At 42.0% G+C, this 25,914-nt stretch overlaps 1 protein-coding gene across 1 annotated transcript in view; it reads right to left on the bottom strand.

The window, feature by feature from the left end:
• SCARB2 (scavenger receptor class B member 2) overlaps window positions 1-25,914 on the bottom strand; it is a 76,545-nt gene that overhangs the window by 43,499 nt on the left and 7,132 nt on the right. Inside the window, exon 2 of the mRNA XM_030313647.1 lies at window positions 10,754-10,911. Coding sequence (XP_030169507.1) covers window positions 10,754-10,911 — 158 coding nt within the window. The remainder of the gene's footprint in view (window positions 1-10,753; window positions 10,912-25,914) is intronic.

Genomic DNA, 25,914 nt, shown 5'->3' with positions numbered 1-25,914 from the left:
CCAGGGATCAACTTTGCCAAGCTTTCTGACTAATGATGAAAACTGATAACCTTGCTAAGGCTTTTAACGTTTTTTTCACTGAACCCAGATGTCATGAACTAGAGGCCTGAATAATTCCAAGCCTGCTTCACTTACATTGGCTTGTGTTTACTGACTCTGGAGATGACTTTTTAAGTGTTTTCTTTATCGTTTAGCCCATAAGAACCTAGTGTTTTAAAAGGAAATCGATCGTGGAGGCTCCAATCACTTGAAGCACTATAACTTGACTTGTTTTCTCAATAAATTTCAAAAGTTCAAAGCAAGGATTACCAAACTATAAAAATACTTCATTCCCTTGGCAGGCGCCAAGGGGCCACGTCAGGTCACTCACAGCTAGCCACATGACTTCCCACAGCCACCAGTCGCCCTGAGGCATGACTGACATATGGCCTGTGTTCTAACTGAAGGAACACGGTGCCACTGGCCATCAGAAGTGGTCTCCTGCTCTGCAGAGGCCAAGGAAAGGGATGGTGGGGGGGCCTCCCTGTCAAAATAGCAACTGATGGAAGAAACCCAAAATGTTTCCCCTCCCAAGCCCCCTGTCTTCTGGCAACCACAAGGAGGCCACAGTGCAAGGAGAGGGGCTTTAATAATAATAATAATACAAACAAGTCTGGTTACCCAAGTCTCCCCCACAGCTCATCAACGATAGTCAACTAGAAGCAGGGTGGTCTCCAGCTGAACAGCAGACTGAGAGCAAGAAGGGCTCGATTACTGCTCTACAGTGTCCAAGAAGACTGAAGAAACTTCCAGAAATAGAAGCAAGGGTTAAAAAAAAAATGGCAAAGCAAATCTTAGACCTAGACAATTAATTAAGGAACTGTACTTGAAAGTGCCTGATACGATCCATGGTATATAGTGGATCTAATAAATCTTATCAATGTTGAAGGCCCCAGGACATCACAGGCTCATATGATGGCTTACTATTTTTTAATCACAGTGATGATGCTAGACATTAAGCAAAGGTTGAGTTATATGCCATGCACTATTTAATCAGGCAGGAAAATGCAAGATTGAATTTAGAGGTATTTCATATAAAAACATGTTTTCATTAAAACAGAGTTCTTACTTTTTTCTTTCAGTTTGTTTATTTGTTTCGAGAGGAAGAGAGACAGAGAGAGAGAGGGAGCAAGGAAGGGGCAGAGAGAGGGAGAGACAGAATCCCAAGCAGGCTCCACACTGTCCATGCTGAGCCCGAATTCACAAACTGTGAGATCATGACCTGAGCTGAGATCAAGAGTCAGACACTTAAACAACTGAGCCACCCAGACACCCCCAGAGTTCCTACTTTATAAAACAAAAAAGTTTTGGGGCGCCTGGGTGGCTCAGTCGGTTGAGCATCCGACTTCGGCTCAGGTCATGATCTCACGGTCCGTGAGTTCGAGCCCCGCGTCGGGCTCTGTGCTGACTGCTCAGAGCCTGGAGCCTGTTTCAGATTCTGTGCCTCCCTCTCTCTCTGACCCTCCCCTGTTCATGCTCTGTCTCTCTCTCAAAAATAAATAAACATTAAAAAAATTAAAACAACAACAAACAAACAAAAAAGTTTTTAAACCCCTGAACAATTAAACATAATCTCACCAATCACAGAAGATAAACAATAGCCCAGGATAAGGAAATCAAAAGGAATACCTTTAATAAGCTGGAAAATTAACTTCTATGCAGTATCTAATTTCTTGGAGATGCTGTATAAACTAGATACATACAATACTGTCATATAATCCTTATCTTTCACCCATTGGGTTCTTCACTCATACACTGCTCTTTGTTGAGAATTACTGTCAGCAGTGACTGAGCACATCAGGTGAAGTATGGGTAAACAGATGACTGCCAGGCTGTGCATTCAACCTTGGCTTCCTCAGTTACTAGCTCTGTGACTTAGAACTTACTGCTTCTGTGCCTCAGTTTCCTCATCTGTAAAATGGAGATAAAAACATGCCTTCCTTAAAAGGTTGTTGGGAGCATTAAGTCCACATAAACTTGTAATCTGGTTAGAATACTGCCTGGTACATACTGAGTGCTTAGGAAGCACTAGTTACTAATACCATGTACAAGCGGGCTTACAAGAAGCTCTTGCGATGGAGAGATGTGAAGATCTGGTTTCTGTTTGCAAAGAAATCCACGGTACAGCATGGGAGGACAAGACTGCTGTTCCAATGTTACCTCCCATGTGGAAAGTGCTCTGAAGTGGACCCGAAGCTCTAGCCAGACACCCAAAGGAGGGAAGGAGGGCACCGGAAGGGGAGTCCTGAGGTTGTCATCATGCGGCAGCTGGTTCTGGAAGGGGGAGGCTTCCCCTAGGTGGGAGAGTGGGGGGAATTCCAAATAGAGGCAGAGAGAGCGAGGGCAGGCAGCACAGCATGAATGCATTGGATGTGTTTCCTACATGGAGAAGTGAGCAAAACTGTGGTCATGCGGAAGAGGACACATTACAAGAGGAGATTTAGAAAGAGCGGCCTGCAGCTCTGGGCCAGCTGAGCTGAACAGCTGTGTCACGGGAGAAGTGAATCACAGAGTGGATGTGCCTCCCAAGGAAGAAAGGGCAGAGGAGGGGAAGCTGCCCAAAGGAGGGGTGCCACCGGGGTTCAGGACCACTTGCCTCCAGATGTGCCACTTTGGCATGCTGATTATTTTGCCCTGAAAACAATCAAGGCCCAAATGACTCAGGAAGAAGCTTTGACCTTTCCCTGACTGCCTAAAAGAATTTAGGTAGAGAACCTGCTCCTGGAAGAGAGCTATCACCACAGATTCACACTGGAATATGAACTGGACATGACAGGGAGAAATCTGGCAAGGCCTGTTAGATCAGAGTCCTCTATATCCCATTGTTTCTGAGTGGTCCTGGAGACATTTGTTTACCAAAAATTTACTCTTTTTCATCTTCCTGCAAATTGTTTTCCTTCCTTTTGAAGTCGCAGACTCCCAACCGATTCTCCTCAGTTCTGAATGACATATATACCTCATTTTGCCTGGCTGTCTTTGGAATCTCATGCTTACATGCACCCTCGTAGGTACATAGTTAAATTTGACTCTCCTGATAATCTTTATCTTGTGTCAATTTAATTCTTAGACCAGCTAGAAGAACCTCGAAGGGCAGAAGAATATTTTCCATCCCCAGCAGTACTGAGCAGCTCCTGTATTTAAGTTCCTGTTACCACTGCCCTGTCAACTAAGTGAAAGATTAAAAACCTAGAGCCAAAAGCAGAATCCTGAGAAAGAGCTGGGGGTGAGCGGGGAGAACACAGTCTGCATTTGTTGGGGGCTGTGCAGAAAACAACTTCACTTCTAAAGATGGAAATGGTCCCCCATCCTTGAAGTGTTACCCCAACCCACCTGGTTAATGCAGGCCAGTCACCCAGGACTGCCATGTGCATTTAAAACTCACAAGGACCTGGACATCAAGGTAAGAAAGTGGGGAGCAGGAGGGATCATTTTCTATTTTTCTTACTTTCAAACAGTTCAAGGATTTTTTTTTTTAAACTAATTTATCTAAAGACACTTCTGTTTCTATCTTGGAACAAACAAAAAGGTGATATCAGAGAAGAGCTTGAGTCAGGTTTAGAAAAAGAGGTAAGTATTCTCTTATAATGAGACAATAACCCTGGCATTTCTGAGTTTTCTATCAGCTCTTTAATATTAAAAAAAAAATGTATATAGCTGGTCTTGAAGATGAGTAAAGAACCAAAGGGCTCATAAGACACAATTAGAAAGTTTAAACAAAGTTCCTACCTTTGCTAAATTGTAAGGAAGGAACTGATCAGATTCCTAAGAATTTAAATGTAAAACAAGAGAAGTACAAGAAAATAGACTTGAATATGAAACCTTTGAAGGGAACAGGACTTTTTAAGCTCAGAAATGATAGCAAAGTTCAGAAAATAGATTTGACTACACATAAATTTAAAAATTAAAAAGGCACACAATAGAAAAACAGTTGCCACAAATGTGACGACGAGTTAATATCATTATTAAAAGTGGCACGAACACACCGGAACCCAGATAGGCAGCAGACAAAAGATAAGAGCTAAGAGTGTGTAAATACAATTTGCTGGCAAACATGGGGAGAATAGTCAACCCATGTGGTAACCAAAAGATGAAATGAGAGCTCATCTACACATCCAAGACAAAGGAAATGGTTAAGTGCTATAATATATTCCCTCTAGCTCCTGAAGATTACCATCATTAAAATGTTTTTGTGTAAAGACTGAACCCAACATGGTGAGTTAACAAATGCTTGACTGTTCTACTCTAAGGAAACCCTGTTAAATCAGATTGATTTAGGAGCTTGTTTTGCAGAAGTTGACTCATTACCAATAAGAGTAGCTGAGACTGGAGGAAATGGGGAAGAATTCTTGTGGTTGGGCCAAAGGGATCAGGAGTGAACGAAAGTAACCTCTGTGATGGCACACCCCAAGATCTCCCCTCCACACACTTACCATGCTTCCTCTGCCATTTAGTGAACATGTATCCCAATGAGGAGACAATGATTCCTGAATGTGCACACATGCTCCAAAAGGAAGAAAGACACCTCCCTTCACCCTATTTCCAACCAGCATATTCTATTCAAGTATATACCCCATGACGTTCTGACCCCACATCCTTAAATACATGCAACCACAACCCTTTGGGGAGGGGGATTTGAGACCTGCCCTCCCCTTGACTCTTCATTTGGATGCCTCTCCGGTAAACACTTTCCTTGCGGCACATTCCAAGTATCAGTGACTGGCTTTCCTGCATGTTGGGCATATGGACTTGGGTTGAATTACAAGACAAAGACATAATATGGGGAAATACCTATAAGGTAATATTAAGTGAGTAGAATATACATATTATGTATATGTTGATGCATATCATACATAGGTATATAGAATTTGATAACCATGTAAAATTAAACCCACCCATGGAAAAATGGCTGAGAAGATACCCAGTAAAATAGAAGCACTGGTTATCTCTGAGATAGTGAAAACATGGATGGTAGCAGTTTGTCTTACTTTACTTCATTTTCAAGTTTATCTTTACTGCTTATATATGTTATTTTTATAATAATGTGAAACCAAATAAAGGTAACCTAATTTAAAATAAAGTCGGGAGTCCAGAAGAGGGAGCTCACACACCCTACCAACTTGCCCTCGGTAGCAGATGGAAACCAAAAATATTTCTTGTCCAGCAATGAGCTCGGCCAGTAAGAAAATACAAGTCAGCAATAAGAAACCATCATGACCCTGAACTCTCATTTTCCCTCCAACGGACGTCCTTTCAAAACAGCCCCTCCCAATTCCTACTTTTCTCTATAAAGTAACTTTCCTCTGTTTTGAACTCAAGACTTGCCTATGGTTTGCTATAGCTGCATGTCCTGAACTGCAATTCCTCTGCTATTCCTGAATAAACCCATTTTATAACTGGTTGTTTTACTTTTAGGGTCAACAATATAAAATACAGATTATGCTTTTAAAGGTAATGCTGCATATGATATTGTATAGATTGATTATTTTATAATCCAGTACTACTTAATGGTCAAGGAATAACTAAAAACAAAACAACACTTATGAGATATTTATCCCTAATGTCTCTTCCTTTACTATTAAAGCAATAATATGAGCCTAAAAAAGAAATTAATCCAAACCGCAAAACCAAGAAACTCAAACAGGAGATATTTAGCGGGATATTGTAAATTTAGCAAGTGTGTCTTAGAAATATGAAAGTTCATTGAAAGAGCCTTTGGACAAGTTAATTTTTCTTTTTAATTTTCGATGTGTTCATTAGTAGGCAAAAAAGAAAAATAAACCTGACAAAATGAAAAGAATCTCAAAAAGGCTGCAGAAGCCAATGAATATCATACACTGGATACACATTTTAGGCAAATATGTTGGTAAGCAACAGAACCATGAGGCAGATTAGCTCCTTGCTGACAGGTCTGTTTCGGGGCTGCTCAACCCACGCTTTATACCCATGTAAATAACGCACTACATTCCTTAAACCAGACTGACTGGTTTTTATCTACTTCGAAGAACTGCCATCATCTTTTTCCAAAAACATGAATATTCTCGAGTCATCCATAAGTGAACCTCTGGGGAAATGTGCCGCTGTGAACCGTATGTCAAATTACTCAGGGCCTCCACAGCTCAGTGTGGCCTTGCCCTCGTCCTCTTCTGGGACATTTCCCACCACCGAGACCATTCCGCACTCACCTGCAGGACTAGGAGGCCAGTGCGCCTTCCCCTTCCTGCCCCAGGCCCCTTCGCACACAATCAAGGCAGGTGACTCAGTTGGGAGGGAACCCATGGAACTATCAAGCACTGGGGCAGGAGTTACTGGAGTATTCTTTCTTGTGTAAACAATAGCATAATTAAATCACAAGTGATAGAAATCAGATCCATTAGATGACTACAAAAGGCTCACTAGAAGAGCCATAAGTGCTACTAAAAAGCCATGTTTTTCTGCAAACTCCAGCTTAGGACCCACTCAACCCTGAGGAGAACACCCAGCAGTTTGCACGGCACATGCGAGCATCTGTTCCTAAACCAAGCCATTCATTTCCAAGACCCTGTTCCTCTTTCTTGAACCTGTCCTTGCCTCCTGGGCTTCCATGATTAAGTCCTGTGGTCCCAGCTGAGCTACCTGCATTCTGTGGATTTGAACAATTTCTCCTCTTGCGTCCTAAGGATTTAAGCCATGGCTGAGGATGTTCCATTCACTTGTTTCACAAATATTCACCAGGCACGTGATTTTCTGAGAAGAAAGACTTGGTTTCTGCCCCTCCTGGAGCTTTCAGTACATTGGGAAGAAAGACAAATATGTAACCAATTGTTAAAATGCATTTAGTCACTTTGTAACCGACACATATACCAGGGAGAGCTCATCCATAGTCTCAGGAAGCAGCACCAAAGAGCTGAAAGAAGTGGTAGGGAATTCATTCTTGACTGAGGGAACTGCACATAATGGCACAGCCGTGTGTCTGGGCACTTACAAACAACCGGAATACAGTTAGAACTGTGCTGTCCAATATGGTAGCCTCCAGCCACATGTGGCTGTTACACACTCAAAACGTGGCTAGTCCAAGATTAGATGTGCTACACATTACAAAGACTTAACATGGGGGGAAAGAAAAGAATATAAATGATCTCATTAATAATTCTGGATATTGATTACATGTTGAAATGACACCGTTTGGGATCGCATTGGGGTAAATGAAATATTAAAATTAATTTCACCCTTTTAAAATGTGACTGCTAGAAAATTTTCTATTACCTATGTGGCCTATAGTAAATTTCTGCTGGACAGCTCTGGTTAGAGTATAAAATCCGAGGTTGAGAGTGACAAAACATTAAGTTAAAATTAAAACACAACAAAGAAGCTAGACATACACAAGGAGCCAGATTGCTCAGGCCTGATACCTCATACAGGAAGAGTCACTAGGACCCTGACTGAGTAGGGAAGGGAAGGGAATGCCAGGCTTTCCTTTGGGAAATCACCTCGGCAGTGGAATCGAAGAGCGACCAGGGCAGGGAGAAAAACCACAGGAAGGCAAACTCAGGAGCAAATATGAAACAATCAATGAGTGACCAACCTGCCTTCCAAACTACTGGCTCTGCTCTCAGCGTTCTTGATCTTCCCTGTGGCGGTCTGGTAAAGTCTATCGACCCTTTCTCAGATGAATGTTTTTACATACAGAGAACAAAATTCTCGGGATCACAAAGGAAACCAATTGCTGAAAATACAGGTATCATTTAAAAAATCTGTGATATGGTAACATACCATGCTTCTTTATTGATACTTTAAATAAGATGCAGCAGCAAGTCTAACAATTACTGTAATTTTGAAGTATTTATGAAAATGAACGGTATCTTGGGCAACAGCTATCATGAGACGCAACAATATCTGTGTTTCCGTTCCTGATGAAGCCATGGGTACTGCTTACGCCACTGTGGTTTGTTGCCTACATTTATACTCAAAGGAAATTCTAAATTTTAGTGAGGGGTTAGTGAAAATAAATTATAATTTTTTTCCTACCCAAGTCACAGACCACTTTGAATTCTATCCATGGACCCCTTAGGAATCTGTGCATCCTGGGTTATGAACCCCCCTATAAGATGTTCCTGAGCTTTTCTCACGAGTAATTCTTGGTCCCTCTAAAATGGGAACATGGGGGTGCCTGGGTGGTTCAGTGGGTTAAGCGTCCAACTCTTGGCTTCGGCTCAGGTCATGATCTCACAGTTCGTGAGTTCAAGCCCCTCACCCGGCTCTGCGCTGTGACAGCACAGAGCCTGCTTGGGATTCTCTTTCTCTCTTTCTCTCTCTCTCTGCCCCTCTTGCTCTCTCTCTCTCTCTCTCAAAATAAATAACCTTAAAAAAAAAATAAAATGGGAACATGGAGGGAGTATGGTAACAATCAGAGACTGTTTTACTTCTAGGATTTATTTGTCCCATGACCACACTTACAACAGCATATTAAGCTAGCAGACACAAGGCCCAGAAGACATTTTAATGGAGTATTGGGTTTCTTTGGGTGCAGTGTGATGAGAATGCATGTCTTTTTCTCAGATGAGGATAATGAGCATAGGAACAGGTCCAGGAGACCCAGAGGGAAAATCGTTAGGATTTTCTTTAGTTCTCAGGTGAGTTCATTCTTACATGGAGGCAGTTTCCCCCCCCCCCGACCTTAAAAAAATTGGTGAAAAAATAAAAAAGCAAAAAGACAAATACTGAATGGTTCCATTCATATGAGGCATCTAAGGCAGTGAAATTCATAGAAACAAAGTTGAATGGTGGTTCCTAGGGATTGGGACACAGGGGGAGGGGAGTTATTTAAAGGGTACAGAGTTCCAGTTTTGCAAGACGAAAAGTTCGAGAGATTTGTTGCACAACAGTATAAAAATATACGCAACTCTACTGAACTGCACACTTATGATGCATTTATATTATTTTCTTTTAATCACAATAAAAAATGGTGAAAATTGCAAAACGATAAAACAGATAAACAGGACACTCAGATCCTATCTCTAGCACAACTGCCAATTATCCCCAGGCAGGACAGCCTGAAACATGACCTGCTCTACCCAGTACACCGTTTCTTTAGGTATTAAACCCATACAAAAAAATTTTTAAAGTGAAGACCCAAGTATTTATTTAAGATTCCTCTTTAAAAATTTTATTTATTTATTTATTTAATTAATTAATTAATTAATTAATTTAAAAGAGAGACAGAGAGCATGCACGTGTGAGAGGGGGAGAGGGGCAGAGGGAGAGGGAGAGGGAGACAGAGAAATTTAAGCACACTCCACACTCCGCGCAGAAACCAACCCCGGGCTTGATCTCATGACCATGAGATCACGACCGGAGCCCAAATCAAGAGTCAGATGCTTAACCTACGGAACCACCCAGGTGCCCATCCTCCCTTTTTTTCTTAACTTAAAATTCCTTTATATGACAAGTTCATCGTCATCGTTACAAATCAGGATATTGATTTATACAGACTAAGACAATCCGCAAAGACTAATAATCATATCAAACACTTACTTAGCACTAATTATGTGCTAGGCATTAATCTAAGCACTTTAACAATACTGACTCATTGGCTCATTTAACCCTGATAACAATCCTGTGGTGGATGTCCTATTTTTATCTCCAGATGAGGAAAACGAGGTGCAAAACACTAGTAAGTAAGTGGCTGCTGTGAGTCAAAACAGGCATTCGACTCCAGAGCTAGACCATGAGCACCTGAGGCAGGGACCAAGATTTTTATCTCTGAATTCTTGCACAGGGAGTAGCACTGATTCATAATATAAATTAGTCAGCAACCATTTATTGAGCAATAGATTACAACAGAATTTTGAGGCATTTTTTTTACCATTTAGCAGTTCCACACACAAAAAAAGATCTTGCTATCTGCTGCCTCCGTTATTTTAAAAATTTATTATTATTATTTTTTTTAGTAATTTCTACACCCAACATGCGGCTCTAACTCATAACCCTGAGATCAAGAGTCACATGCCCTACTTACTGAGCCAGCCAGGCACTCCCCTCTACTATTTTTTCTTAAATGTGGTAAGGAGAAACTTTGTTGGAAAGATTATTGAGGGGGGCGGGGACGTGGGGGAGAGGGGTATTGCAACGATAGGGAAAATGCTCTAACCCTAAGATCCCAGAGTACTTCCCCCTATTAACCTTCTAAAATATGATTAAAGTAGTTCTCCTACTTCCCCAGTGTTCGGAGCTCGTGGTCACTGCCAAAGACTCTAACCCACCCTGACAGTTGGTTATCTCATACCCAGGACCAGTGGGGAAAGGAATGAATAAGACACAAGAAAGGCCTGTCTACAGACCAACCATGAGTTCTAGAACCTGGTCTAAAATTGTACGTGGGGGAGGGAGACAGACAAAGGCCTTAAAAGTCATCAAAGAGAATCAAGGGACAACCTTAAAAGGGTTGGGGATAGGGAATAGCTCTTCATGGCTCAATAACCACCTTCTGCCAGCTCAGGAAGAAGCATCTGCATTTCTAAACTAACAGGCTGAGAGTGGCCCTAGTCCATACAGTCACTCTCTACTGAGGTGTCATAGTCATGTGCCAAATATCAGCAGCATTCAGACAAATTTAACCAAAACCTGCACTCCCCACCCAGCACACAGAGGAGGCTCGTAGGAAGAGATGTGGACTCAGGCCACAGTGGAGCCACTCCATATTTCTGGTTGGTATGGCAGGGATGTGGTCAGGACTCACCTGTAAGTATATGGCCCCACTTCTTCTAACCGGGGAGTCTCCCCTCTGAGGATCTCCTCTGGATTGGTGACATTGAAGAAATAGAACTGGGCATACACAGGCAGAGGGGGCTTCTTCCAGGAATCAAAGGTCTCGGAACCATTCCTTAATACAATATTCTGGGGAAGAAAACCAAAAAGAGATTGTGTGAGGCAGTTGGCTTTGAACATAGAGGCAGAGAGAGGGTCACTCCCTGCTCTGACCTCCTGGCTCACTTATTTTCATAGGCATTCAACTGTAGTCCCTTAGAAGGAGGGCCATGTCTTAGGTCAATATGAAGCCCACAGCCCTATGAAGCCATTAAAGGTCTTCAATAAATATTTGGGGCAAAGGAAAGGTGGTAGCCATAGCTCATAGGTAGAAATGGTGTTAGCAAAACCAAGGTCATAGGTTGAGTACCCAAAAGTCCTACTGACTTTATTATGAAGATTCCACTGACTATACACTGCTGTGGAAGGTAGCTTGCCCATATGGTACAACAAGGCAATAGGACCAAGAAGGCTGGATTTGGTTCTTTCAGGTGATATAGAACCGTACCCATCCTTACCATCTTCACCAGTAGGGGCTTTATGTGAATTTTCTCATTCAATCCCTAGCAAACCCATTTTAAAGATTAGGAAGCTGAGCTTTACTGATGTTAACTGCTTAGAGTTTCTTATCTACAATCCTTCCTGCGTTTCCCACCCTTACCATGTGTTATGGGCCCCCTCCCAAATTCATATATTGAAATCCTAACGCCTAGTATCTCAGAATGTGACTGCATTTGGAAATAGAGTCTTTAAAGAGAAATTTCAGGTTAAATGGGGTCATGAGGGTGGGCTGTAATCAATATAACTGATGTCCTTATAAGAAGAAGAGATTAGGACTAAATACAAAGGAGAGACCATGTGGAGATACAGGAAGAAGACAACACCTCCAAGTCAAGGAGAGAGGCCTCCAAAGAATCAACCTTACTGATGCCTTCATCTTAGACTTCTAGCACCCAGAACTGGGAGACAATGAACTTGTGCTGTTCATGTCACCCAGTCTGTGGTATCTGTTACAGAAACCCTAGCAACCTAATAAACCTTGGCTCCCTCTGGGAAGAGTAGTCTTCTCCACCCTATTGACTTCAGGCTTGGCCAAGTGACTTGATTTCACCAATGAAATGTGGGTGGGATGGGAATACCCAAATTTTGAGCTAAGGCCTTAAAAAGCATGGCAAGTTTCCACTAACCACCTTTGCCAAGAGAAAAGCATGCTTCAGGTAGTTGTTGATCCTTCACCTAAAATGGTGATGTGTTGACCAGACATGAAACCTGGAGTCCAGCCCAGTTCAGCTGGGCCAGCCAACCTCAAACTACAGCCATGGGGCACACCAAGAGTGTGAAATAAATGTCACTGTTACAAGACACTGAGATTTGAAAATTGTCTGTTATGGAGCACTGCAACAGAAGCCTGATTAATACAGTGGCCAAGGTTAAGAGACAGAAACCTACTGTTAGTAGGTTGAGGTCCTAACAGTCCTCAACTTGTTAATGGAGGAAAATCAGCATTTTTTACAGTAAAAAGTATTGAAGTACACAAGAAAGATAAAGGGACAGACTGAGAATAAACAACCTGAAATATGAACAGTCATTAACTCTTGAATGTTGGGAATCTGGATCACTGTTATTTTCTCCTTGATGAATTTTGGTATTTTCCAAATTTTTTATAACCACTAAGAAATTGATATTGAAAACAATTTTTAAAGAAGATCAAAAGAGGAAAATGAGATCAAATGACACAGACAATGCAAGGCCAGCAGTGAAACAATAAGACTAGACTGCAAGAGAAGCATTCTCTGAGGTCACCTCTGGCAGTGAGGCTTTGAGTGACAACAGACAAAGGGACTGGCTTCAAAACATGTTAGATACCACATGCTAAAATGTACTGTGACACAGCACACAAAAGAATGTCAATTTTAGTTTTTTATTTTATTTTTAAAATTTTTATTATTTAAAAGAAAAAATTTAATGTTCATTTATTTTTGAGAGAGACAGAGACAGAGCATGAGTGGGGGAGGGGCAGAGAGAGAGGGAGACACAGAATCGGAAGCAGGCTCCAGGCTCCGAGCTGTCAGCACAGAGCCTGATGCGGAGCTGAACACACAAACCGCGAGATCATGACCTGAGCCCAAGTCTAACGCTTAACCGACTGAGCCACCCAGGCACCCCCAGAATGACAAATTTTATTAGTCCAGGCCACAATTTAATAGAAGGAATGTTGCAAGGAAACTTAGTTATATTGCTCTATTATAAATAGAAAATATCTTGTGGCGCTTGGGTGGCTCAGTCGGTTCACTGTCCAATTCTTGGTATCGGCTCAGGTCATGATCTCATGGTGTGTGAGTTGGAGCCCTGCATTGGGCTCTACACGGACAGTGCAGAGCCTGCTTGGGATTCTCTCTGTTCTCTCTCTCTGTCCCTCCCCTGCTCCTGGTCTCTCCCTCTCAAAAAAAAAAAAAAAAAAAAATCTCAATTATCTCTGCAGGACAAAACAAAGTGGCTCTAGGATAAATGAATGCATTAAACCTAAGTTCATCAAAGCAAAGCTGGTGATCTGGAGGGCTGAAAGTAAATGTACATCCGTGAGTTGGCCATGCCATGGAACTGGAGATTATTTGTGGTTTGGCATCCATTGAAAATGTCTAATCATCAGATTTCTACTCAAACAACACATTATTGAAATATTTTTGGCCTTTACTACCAGTACTGATTTGCTGAGAAGAGATCAGCTTGATGAGACAGAAAAATTTAAAGACAAACCATGAAACTCCTATCCTCCAACTTCCTGGATTCAGCTCGGACTCTCCTTGGAGAAGCCCTCACCACCTGCCCTGAATGCACTGATCTTCCTCTGCCCGGCACCTGAGCAGCTGAATCAGTCACTTCAGGCAATCTTTTAAAACGCTTGTGGTCTTTTATCTTATCTCCTAAACCGGAGTCCTAGTTATCTGAAGAGTCAGGCTCAGAGAGCGAGAGAACACCAGAACTGAAAAGGGTGCTGAGGTCGAGAAGGGGTGACATGGGGGTTCTGGAAGGGTAAGGGGGTGTGCGGAAGCTCATTCAGCTCCTTAATGTCAGAGCTAGGTCTGGAATCCCGGGTGGCTCTTCTCTACCTTCCAACCCTACTTCTGCGTATAACATTAAAAAAAAACAAAAATAAAATAACAACTGTTATAAATATACTACCCATTTTAGTTATACAAGATATACGGTAGAGTTTCTCCACCATAAAGTACACATATAGCTTCCAGAAACAGCTTAGTAACATGAATTTAACCTACCGAAAACTAATATGTTAACTACGAGAAATCTAACATACAAACAATTTATTTCTCTTCTAGAGGATAGATATTTAAGTTGTCTGGCTTCATTAAATAAGGACCTCTTTTTCTTGCCCATAAATTTCCAGAATAGGGCAAGGCAATAATGTCCTCTCCTCTGTGAATTCCTTGAGTAATACCCCTTTCACTGGATGGATCATCTCCTTCTTTGAACCCCAAAACACATTACATAGGAATTTCATAGGAAAAAAGGGGCCAGGTCAGAAAACATCTTGTAAAAACTGAAGTTAACAGGAATCAACATGAAGCAGGCCATATCAGCAAGCAAAAATGGGAAGGGAAGTGTGTCTATTCAATATGGTCATGTACGAAGTTAACTGTTAGCTTTTTAAAATAGAAGGTGCTAACCTACAAAAATGGGTCCTTTTCTCCCCCTTTAGTCTTCCCCACAGTGTCTAGAACAGTGCAGTTCTTGAAGAAACATTAGTTCAATCAACAAAATACAGTTCTAGAAAACTTAGACACCAGCTTCCATCATCTTTACTTATAAAAGGCTAGGTGAGAAGAACTTGCTAGGAGGCAATCAGAGGGGTGCAGAAGGGGTGGAGAGGGGTGCAGAGGGGTACCAGGAGGCAATTGCCCGTATTTGACAAGCGGTCAAATGCAAAGTCACAAGCGTTACAAGTGCCAAGCCTCGTAACAGCAGCTCTCTAGCTACAAATCCAAAGAGCCTTTAAAGTATACCAGAGGAAGTGGTTGTCACCTTCAGATACCAGAAAGCAATAGTGTTGTTAGAATCACATAATCATGAGAGATCTAATCCTTATCAGTTTGTGTATCTTCTCAGTAATCCAGTACCCTAAAGAGCTAAGTACAGCCAGTTCCTTTTGTGGGTGGAAAGAAAAAAAATCTGTGTCCTTCCATGACCCCCCTTTCCTAAAACCTATTTAAACCAGTGCTATACCCATGGTGGTTCTTGGAAAGGATAGAACTATGAATGCAAGTCCTCAAAACACTATGTATGTGCTAGGCATGGTCAGAGATATCCATCAACACAGATATGGTTTCTGCATGCCAGGAGCTTGGCCTCCACTTAGGGGAGTATTGACACACACATGCAACTTAACCGACAGCATGAAGTAGCACGTGATACATGGCCAGTGACTATACCAGACAACAGTCTCGCGAGTGTTCACATAGTGGATTCTATGACCTGAGATGGAGAAAGGCAGTCCTTAAAATGAGCCGGGGAGAAAAAATAAAAATTTAGCAAGCAGAGGGAGGTCATAGACACCTTATGGACAGCCAGAGTTGATTCAACTATCCTTCCTCCCTGCCTGTTCCGTGTCCATCTCTCCTGGAATCCTCCGCTTAATCAGAAAGGTAGTGAATGTGGAGAATGAGAAAATAAAACATACAGAGAGGGGACAGTGTTAGGTGTGACTGCATATGGTTTTATAAGGAGTAGAGAGACTCATTTAGAGGTAGGTTGGGGTCATAGGAGCCTAGATTTCATCTGATATACAATGGGGAGCCATGGAAGATTTCTGAGCTGCAGAGCATTATCGAGAGCCAGGCACAATATTGCCCTTTATTTCATGTAATCTCCCTTAATAACCTACAAAGTGAAAATCATTTCCCCTGTTTTTACACTTCTGGAGACCAAAGCTCAAAGGTTAGGGGAATGCCTAAGGTTTGCTAGTAGGAGATGGAGTCAGCCTCCCACCCTAGGACTCACTCTAAACCTGAGCTCCTGGTAACGTTGAATTTTACCAGAGCCTAGTGCTCCTGGAAAGCAGTAAATGGTTCAGGAACCTACCCCTCTTTTGTGTTCCAAGAAATGGCTTCCTGCAAAGAAACACTCTTCCATAGGACTTAGCTAAGATTCCCCTCACTGTTTATCCCTAGAAAAGGCCAGACTCAGACCCTCCACATTCCCAGTTTTTGCCTCATTATTGATTAGTTGAATCACAGGTTCCCACTGATCAATAGGAACAAAATGCCTATTAATGTACAGCATGCTGACTATGGCTAATAATACTTTATTGTATGCTTGAAATTTGCTAAGAGAATAGATCTCAAGTGTTCTCACCACACACACACACACACACACACACACTGAGGTGATAGGATATGTTAATTAGTATTATAATAATCATTTCACAATGCATACATTATTCAAAACATCATGTAGTACACCTTAAATGTATACAGTTAAAATTTCTTGAGTATAGTTGACACACAATGTTACATTACTTTCAGGTGTACAACATAGTGATTCAATAAGTTTATTCATAATGCTATCTTCACAAGTGTAGCTACCATCTGTCACCATACAACACTATTACAATATCACTGACTATCTTCCCTCTGCTTTTTATTGCCATGATTTTTTCCCATGGCTTATTCATTCCTAACTGGAAGTCAGTATTTCCCACTCCCCTTCACTCATTTTGCTTTCTAACACCAAATACAAAAATCAACTCAGAATGGATTAAAGACCTTAATTGTGAGACCTAAAACCATATAAATCTTAGAAGAGAACACAGGCAACAATTTCTCTGACATCAGCCAAAGCAACATTTTTTTTTCTAGATATGTCTCCTCAGGCAAGGGGAACAAAAGCAAAAATAAACTACTGAGACTGCACCAAGATTAAAAGCTTCTGCACAGCTAAGGAAACCACAATAGAACAAAAAAGGCAACCTACTGAATAGGAGAAGAGATTTGCAAGATATCTGATAGGAGGTTAGTATCCAAAATATATAAACAATTTACACAACTTACACAACTCATACTTGTCATGGTTTACTTGTCAACCATACCTCAATAAAGGTGAGGAAAAAATGCTTGTGAACCAAATTTGGTTAAGTTTCTCTCCTTCCCAGCCTTGTTACTCTCCTTCTCAGATGGGAAAAGATCTCCCAAACGCACATCTCCTGCCTCCTACTGCACTAGTCCTTTCAAATAGTCTTTCTTTACCTAGGCTGCATTTGTTTTTTAATGTGGCAATAATTATTGGGCCATGCTGCCTATTTTGCGTTGACACAGGCAAGAGGTGTTTTAGAAGGTTACATGGGCACAAATGGGAATGAGGGCTTGGCTAGGATGATTGTAAGGATTAAATGAGATTTCAGCAGAGAGCTTATCTCAGTCCACCTCAAAATGCTCAATGAATGGTAACTGTGATCCTGATTATTGCCATCTTGAGTGGGGATGGGAGGGTTCCACGTCTTGATTTAAAACAAAAAAGGAGGGGCACCTGGGTGGCTCAGTCAGTGAAGAGTCTGACTTGGGCTCAGGTCATGATCTCGCAGTTCGTGGGTTCGAGCCCCACGTCAGGCTCTGTGCTGTCGGCATGGAACCAACTTGGGATCCTCTGTCCCCCCCTCTCTGCCCCTCCCCTGCTTGAGTGTGCACTCTCTCAGAAATAAACATTTAAAAAATGAAAAAATGAAAAAAATAAAAAAAGTTTAACAAAAAAAGAATAAATTAATTAAAAAAGGAATCATGTCACTCCCATTAATCTGCTGAATGTTAAAAAATGAAAGAGAAAAGAAACCACGCAGGAAGTCTTTAGTCATGATCCTCTCTTCCAGCGCTATCTTTAATTCGGTTTAGGTTGAGACAACGAGGAATTAGCATAAAATCAGAAATAACCAAAATGTCAAACGGAAAAGAATGGTTTAGTAAATTATGATAATTCACAGGTTGGAGTAGAAAGCAACCATTAAAATTAGGAAGACTATACAGAAATAAGAAACATGCTCATGATCTATGCTAAACGGAAAAAGACAATGTGTGGACAAGACTAGCAGATAAAATTCAAACATGAAAATGTCAGTGCGGTAAAATACAGTTAATTTTAAAGTTTCAATATTTTAATTACCGTCAAAATCTCAAAACATCCACACTAAACATCTAATCGCACACATCTCTATGGGACGGGATTACAAGGCGTCTTCCATTCTCTCTGTTACGTTTTTCTGCATTGGGATTTTTTACAACAGAAATAAAATACTTCTAGAAGCAGAAAAATAATTATTCCCTTATTTTTTTTAATGAAAATCTGAGAAACTCAGATTCTATAAAATGTCACTAATAGGCCCCAAAGGAAAGGAGGCGTGGATCCACAGAGAACCTACTTCATCTAGCCTCTCCCTCTGTCCTTGCAAAACAAAGGCGAAGCTGATGCCTCATCAGCTGTGGTCAGGGCTCCCACAAAAGCTCCAAGAGCCGCCATCCCCCACGCTCAGCCTCACAGTGTTTCTTTCCCTATTATTGCCAGGATGGCTGATTTAGCACACTGTATTCCTTGCTAACTTATCCTGACAAGCACCCAGTGTGTGAAGACTTTCAGAGTGAGAAAGGGCTCGTGATCTCACTTATTTATTAAAGAAAAGAAAATCACCTCAGAATTATGAACCTCAAAAGAGCCAGCATGAATTGACACATGGGTTAACTCCCTGAGTTTATCTTCTTTGGTTTGCATCCAGCTCTTAGGCAACCAAAAATCCAAAGACAAGAAGAAGAGTTTCCAGAAAGGAGGGCACAATCCTTTCCAGAAAAGAGGGTAAAACTGGCTGTTTTTATAACAGTCTGACTTGAACTTGTTCCTCCAAATCTCAAGTCGACTAAGGCAGTTTTGAGATAGAAATAAACATTTAGTACACGGGAGTCCTTAACTAAACAAAGCAAATACAAAGCCTAACAATGAAAGCGATCCTTGACAGCCTGCCAGACTCACGTTGATGGCAGATTCTGTTTCGACCTGGGGTTCTCCTCACCATCTGTGTCTTGCCTCCACCCCTATTGCCATCACCCCCTCCCCCCCCCCCCCCCCCCGGCCACTCTCAGCTGAGTCCACACTCAAGCCAGGTCTCACGCCACCTTTAATTCCTTTCAAATCGTGCCCTCAAGAGTGTTGGCTTTTCCTGTACCTTTAACGTGTCTCTTTTTGTCCACTCCATTGCTAGGTGTGTGTCAAGGAATCCCTGCCAGTCCCACAGTGGGCTGCATGTTGTGTGTGTGTGTCTGTATACGCAGACCAAGTAGGGAAGGAGGAGGGAAATGCAAGAGCAGAGGGAAGTTCACACACACAGCTGCTCCAAAACAGTTGCGACTTTATCGTTACCTTCTTCATTTTTATCTTCTTCCCTGACATTCAGCTCGGGTACCATTACCACAATGGCCAGCTACTATTTACTGGATCTCTAGGAGTCAGGGGGCTGTGCTAGAGCTTTATGCCATCATCTAAGCCTTATGCTAACCCTGCAAGACAAGAATTCCCATTTTTCAGACAAGGAAATGGTGGCACTGGCTATCCCAAGTTCACGGAGCCAGTAAGTCAAGTCCAGGTCTGTGGGTCTGCAAAGCCCAGGGTTGTGTCACAAAGTACTTTAATTCATAGGTGATACATGCTGAAGGATTCAGGAACAAAGCATTGTGATGTCTGCAACTTATATTCAAATAATTTAAGAAAGAGTATATCAGAGAGAGATGAAGTAAATACGGCAAGATGTCAACAACTGATACACTGAAGTGAATCAAAACATGGCATGACACATACTCACTAAAATATTATTCATTGCTTATCTGAAATTGAAATTTGACTAGGCATCCTGTATTTTACCCAGCAGCCCTACCTCAGGGAGACAGTGAAACTATGGAGAGGCCCTCACGTAGACTCTGAGACGTTCCTGGGGAGTCAGGCCTTCCCTCTGGAGGAAAGGAAACTAGGGCAGCTGTGCGAAGTCATGTAAACTCCCGGGGCTGGAACAGACAGTGAGGGACTGAGGAAGGGGGAGCTGAGCTCCTTATGTCCAGGTAGCTTCTCCACCGTTCATGCTAAGAGTCCCCCAAAAGCACCTCAACCTCCTGCTCTAGAATGGTCCAGACGGGGGCTTCATTTTGACCTTACGCTTCTAGTTTCTACACCAGATCCTCAGGGCATTCAACTGTATACTCCCGGGAGCTTGCTCTGCAAAGGAAGGACTCAGAAACCAACAAGTAATAACCTTAACCTCAAGCCTGGAGAATGTTTGGCACAAGAAGTCATTAATTCTGCCCAATGCAACAAACCAGTTCCCCTGAGGAGCCCTTTGCACAATTTAGACATAAAGCTGTGGCTTGGGAACAACTGCTCTTCCTCACTGACGATTTTGCTGGGGCTGTGACAGTTACCAGGCAAACCCTGTAATCAACTGAGTTTTCCAGTTACGCTAAACATCAATGTAAGGTCCTAAACCAGTTTTACAATGTGACTTTGGATATTGCTTATAAATTTTAGCCAAGTAGAACATGATGAATTTTTTTTTTTTTACACATAGTATTGTAGTACTACTACCTAAAGAAATATTGGAAGGATTATTGAGTTGTGTGGTGAATCTGTAGTCTCAACAACCAAATTAATCATTTAAACTGAAAAACTTATTTTCAGCTAATTAGCCAATATGTATATATGGAGAGATTTCTTTCTTTTTAAAATTTTTTTTTATTTTTTAATTTTTTTTAATTTTTTTTTATAATTTTTTTTTCAACGTTTATTTATTTTTGGGACAGAGAGAGACAGAGCATGAACGGGGGAGGGGCAGAGAGAGAGGGAGACACAGAATCGGAAACAGGCTCCAGGCTCCGAGCCATCAGCCCAGAGCCCGACGCGGGGCTCGAACTCACGGACCGCGAGATCGTGACCTGGCTGAAGTCGGACGCTTACCCGACTGCGCCACCCAGGCGCCCTCTTTTTAAAACGTTTTTAAGTTTATTTATTTATTTTTGAGGGGTGGGGGGCAGAGAGAGAGAGAAGGAGAGAGAGAGAGAGAGAGAGAGAGAGAGAGAGAGAGAGAGAGAATCTAAAGCAGGCTGTATGCCATCAGCGTGGAGTGCAACACGGGGATCAAACCTATGAACCATGAGATCATGACCTGAGCTGAAATCTAAGAGTTGGATGCATAACCGACTGACCACCCAGGTGTCCCCATATGGAGAGATTTCTACATGACCAACAGACACAGGCCCTGTTCTCACAAAGAAATTTAGCTAAGGACACAAAATCGGCATGCATGAAGCAGTTAGTGGACAATTACATGCAAGGCCCAGTAATTCAGCCCAAAGAAGGGCTTCTGCCTGAAATTATTTCGATCATCTCTGTTGTATGGACCCATCCTAAAATCCCCACCTGGACATCCCACAGGCTGCTGAAAGTCGATGTGACCAGAAGTGGATTTATGATTTTTCAACAGAGTGCTACTTAATAATTAGACACAACTTCAGCATCCACATCACCATCTACACAGTCTAAACTCACCCAGAGAAAATGCAGGCCAACATGGGCAACCTGGCCTAACAACATGTGAATGATTCTCACTAGACTCCAGATTGATAAAACTCCCCAAATAGCAAAATACCAGTTTGCTGGTTTGCTTTGTTTTTTAAAAATTTCCTCCCTGAGGGGCGCCTAGGTGGCTCAGTTGGTTAAGCATCTGACTTCCTCAGTCGGTTAAACATCCGACTTCGGTTCAGGTCATGATCTCACGGTTTCGTGGGTTCGAGCCCCATGACGGGCTCTGTGCTGACAGCTCAGAGCATGGAGCCTACTTTAGATTCTATGTTCCCCACATCTCTCTGCCTCTCCCCCCTCATGCTCTGTCTCTATCTGTCTCTCAAAACTAAATAAAAATGTTAAAAAAAATTTATAAAAATTCCTCTGTTAAATTAAACACACCCAATCCAGACTCTCCTAGTAATGTAAGTCATTCCCATTACTTACCTTTTCTTATTCTCTGTTGAGGTAAAAGGAATAAGCCTACCATTAGCATTCTACCCTAATTCTCTGACCTTATTTTTTTTTTTAATTTTTTTTTTCAACGTTTATTTATTTTTGGGACAGAGAGAGACAGAGCATGAACGGGGGAGGGGCAGAGAGAGAGGGAGACACAGAATGGGAAACAGGCTCCAGGCTCTGAGCCATCAGCCCAGAGCCTGACGCGGGGCTCGAACTCACGGACCGCGAGATCGTGACCTGGCTGAAGTCGGACGCTTAACCGACTGCGCCACCCAGGCGCCCCACTCTGACCTTATTTTAACTCAGGAACAAACGCATTGACTTTTTTTTATGTCACTGCTGATGAACTCATTTTGCTTTAATTGCAATCGTAATAATTCCCCTAATGAGATCTGATAGTTGACATTCAAATGTTAGTTCATGTGGAAGCTGCTACTCTATAAATGACAGACAGGACAGCAGGATGGGGTAGCCTTCCTGAAAAGCTCCTGCTACCAAACACCCGCTGGAGGACTCTTTAAATGCTTCCACATAATAACAAATGTGAAACCAAGGTTGAGAACTGCCAGCCCAAAGACAGAGAAAGCAGCCACCAGATGGAAACTTAATCAAAATGACCAGGTGAGGGGCACCTGGGTGGCTCAGTCAGTTAAGCATCTGACTCTTGGTTTTGGCTCAGGTCACGATCTCGCAGCTTTGTGAGTTCGAGCCCCGCATCAGGGTCCGTGCTGGCTCTGTGGAGACTGCTTGGGATTCTCTGTCTCTCTCCCTCTCTCTCTGCCGCTCCCCCCACTTGTGCTCTGTCTCTAAATAAATAAATAAATACTTAAAAAAAAAAAAAGGACCAGGCATTGGAGAAATAGATGTGTATGCAGAGGGTGTGGTTGAAGGAGTGACTGAGAAAGAGGATGTTAGACGTGAATACATAAGAAGTGTGGCCCATGAAAACCATGCCGGGTTCAGTGTGTAACTTGTGGGGCCCCTCTTATTATTTTACAGCCTGTTTGGTTGCAACTGTATCTCTCAAAGTCGATATAAGTGATGCGTTCATCACCTACTTCTATCTCTGCCTCCTCTCCCTTCCATTACTGTTGATTATCAGAAGTACAGTGTTAAAAGCAACTACTCTTAAAGTGAGGCTTGCAAGAGTGATCTCACCATTATAACAATGGTATTCTGCCTCTCTGTCTCTACAGAGGGTGAAACTCAGTGCTGAAGGGGCCAGGTGGGTGTGGCGAGTGAAACGATGCGAGTTTGCACACTAGTGTGCATGGCAGACCCTAGCGATGATACTCATTTCTCCATAGAAATATGCCCGCTTTCATTTTTGCCAAACACATGACCCTCTGGGGCTCTTTCATTTTCCTTCTTTTACCTTCCTTTCCTTCGTTTACCTTCGTTTACCTTCCTCTTTTGGTAACGAGGTTCAGATACAAACAGGTATTTTTCTCTACTCTAAGAGAGACAACAGGGCAGGCACGATGACAAAGGGCACCTTCCCTGCGCCTCGGAGTTAGGGAGCCAACAGGAATGAGAAGGGCCATGGGAATCAGGAGGGAGGTCCCCTCTGAAGGGCAGCCCCATTCTGCTCAGACTGTGAACACAGACTAGCACGCACAGCATCCACATGTTTCAAGAGAGGTTGGAAACTTGAGTTCTTGGGTGAAGTTTCTAGATTTTAAAGGTATAGTGAGGCAATCAATGACCACTGGTCTACAGAGCGTAACGAAAGCGTGAAGCTGAAGAACAACACGAGCAATAATATGCAAAGGAAATCATCCCCGAAGATGTAAATTTTCGTCTATTCGTCCTTCTACTCATCCGAGTAATATTTACTGAACGTGCATTTTGTGTGACGGTGCACTTGGTGGTAGGGACGATGGCACAAAGCTAAAACTGGCAGGGCCCCCACCTTCGAAAATCCCTGGCAGGGCTGAGGCTGGAGGGGAATTATGCAATAATTCAATTACGGAGATGCTGATGGTCTAGTCTAGTCTGATTAGCACACAGGGAAAGCAGGGCATTCGCTGAACCTGCATCTCTGATGACCCAAACTACCATCTTTAACCATGGACTTGTGTGGAGACCAAAGGAACATGTGTATAACACACTAGACAAAATCCTGGTGGTTTGAAGACATTAATAGCATAGTTTCCAAACTGTTCTTACAGAAACAACAGGGATATGAAGTGATTTTTTAAAGTTATTCTAAAAATTGTCATAATTAATTAAATGAAAACTAGATCAGCAGCTCTCAGAGTGTGGCCTGAGGGGCCCTGGGGGTCCCCAAGACCCTCTGAGGGGGTCCACAGGGTTAAAAACTATTTTCCTAATAATGTTAAGACATTAGTTGCCCTTTTCATGCTCATCCCCTCATGAGTGTAGAGTGCAGTTTTCTAGAGGTCACCAGACATGTAATGATGTCATTGCTCTCTGACAGCTAATACGTGTTTGTGTATTCTTGTGCTTTAAAAATTTACCCGTTTTAATTTCTAATATTGTAAATATTGATAGATATAACTCACACAAATGTAAGTTCTTTAGGGTCTTCAGTTTAAGAATGTAAAGGGGCCTGAGCCCAAAAAATTTGAATTAGATTATAAATTCTGTAAGCGTAGGGACTGTGTCTACTTTATTACTGTATCCACAGCTCCCAGCACATTGCCTCGCAAATGGTCCACACTCGGTAAATATTTGCTAAATAAATGAATGACTGCCAAAGTATATATGTAAATATTTTTAGATATAGACTGCAAAAACCAAAAGTAGCCTTATTTTCCTCAGTTGCTTTTGACTAGTTACCAGTTTTGATGAAAAATGGTCCCCTCATTTAGTATACCATGTATATATAGTATATACATATCTTGAAGATACAGGCCATAAATGCCTAGTCACTTGGCCAACATCCTATGTTTTCATTAATGCTCTTACAATCCCACCTGCTGATTCTTCCCCAGGAAACAAGCAAATGTCTGGCAGAACAGATGGCCCCTTTGCTGTGGCCTGACAGAATGAAATCTTGCACTTTATTAAGCAAGAAAGCAAAAACGGTTCTCACAAACAACAACCTTCCCCTCCCCCCATCTTTCCTTTAATGTAAACTTGAAGAATAATAGTAATCACTAGTAGTAATATCCTCAACTAGAATTATCATCTCTCTTATATGTCAACTTTACTAGATGAAATTAAGAATAAATAGAGTGGGAACAGAAGCATCTCATTTTTGTAAAGTATATCTGTTAGTATGTGTGCACAAATAAAAACATGGAATAATTAACAATATGTTAACAGTAGTTATCTTTGTTTTATTAATTTTTGTTGGATCTGACTTTTTATAATGGCATGTATTTCCTATCAGAAAAATAAACAAAAATAAACAATAAAATACAAAGGTTAAAAAAAAAAAGGAAATGCCATCTGGAGGAGTGAAGATGTGGGCTGCCATAACCACCATCCAAACCAGTCACAGGCTTGATAGTTAGCTTTTTACTTTTTAGTTTTTTTAATGTTTATTTATTTTTGAGAGAGAGGGTGAGTGAGAGAGAGACAGAGTATGAACAGGGGAGGGATGAGAGAGAGGGAGACAGAGAATCTGAAGCAGGATCCAGGCTCTGAGCTGTCAGCACAGAGCCTAACGTGGGGCTTGAACCCACGAACTGTGAGATCATGACCTGAGCTAAAGTCAGAGGCTTAACTGACTGAGCCACCCAGATGCCCCTTCATAGTCTGCTTTTCAACTTGGGTGCCAGGCCTAAGGAGTCTGATTCAGCAGGGCTGGTAGCATCTGTATTTTTTATTTTGACTTTATTTATTTAAATGTTTATTTATCTATCTTGAGAGAGAAAGAGAGCACGTGTGCAGGCAAATGAACAGTGGAGGGGCAGAGAGAGCGGGAGAGAGAGAATCCCAAGCAGGTTCACAGAGCCCACACAGGGTTCGATCTCAGTTACTTGTGAGATCATGACCTGAGCCAAAATCAAGTCGGACGCTTAACTAACTGAGCCACCCACATGCCCTGCATCTGTATTTTTT

This window comes from Lynx canadensis, chromosome B1 (assembly GCF_007474595.2).
Source record: "Lynx canadensis isolate LIC74 chromosome B1, mLynCan4.pri.v2, whole genome shotgun sequence".
Taxonomy (NCBI): domain Eukaryota; kingdom Metazoa; phylum Chordata; class Mammalia; order Carnivora; family Felidae; genus Lynx; species Lynx canadensis.
Note: the sequence above shows the minus strand (reverse complement) of the source record. Positions and strands in the feature narration are given on the sequence as shown.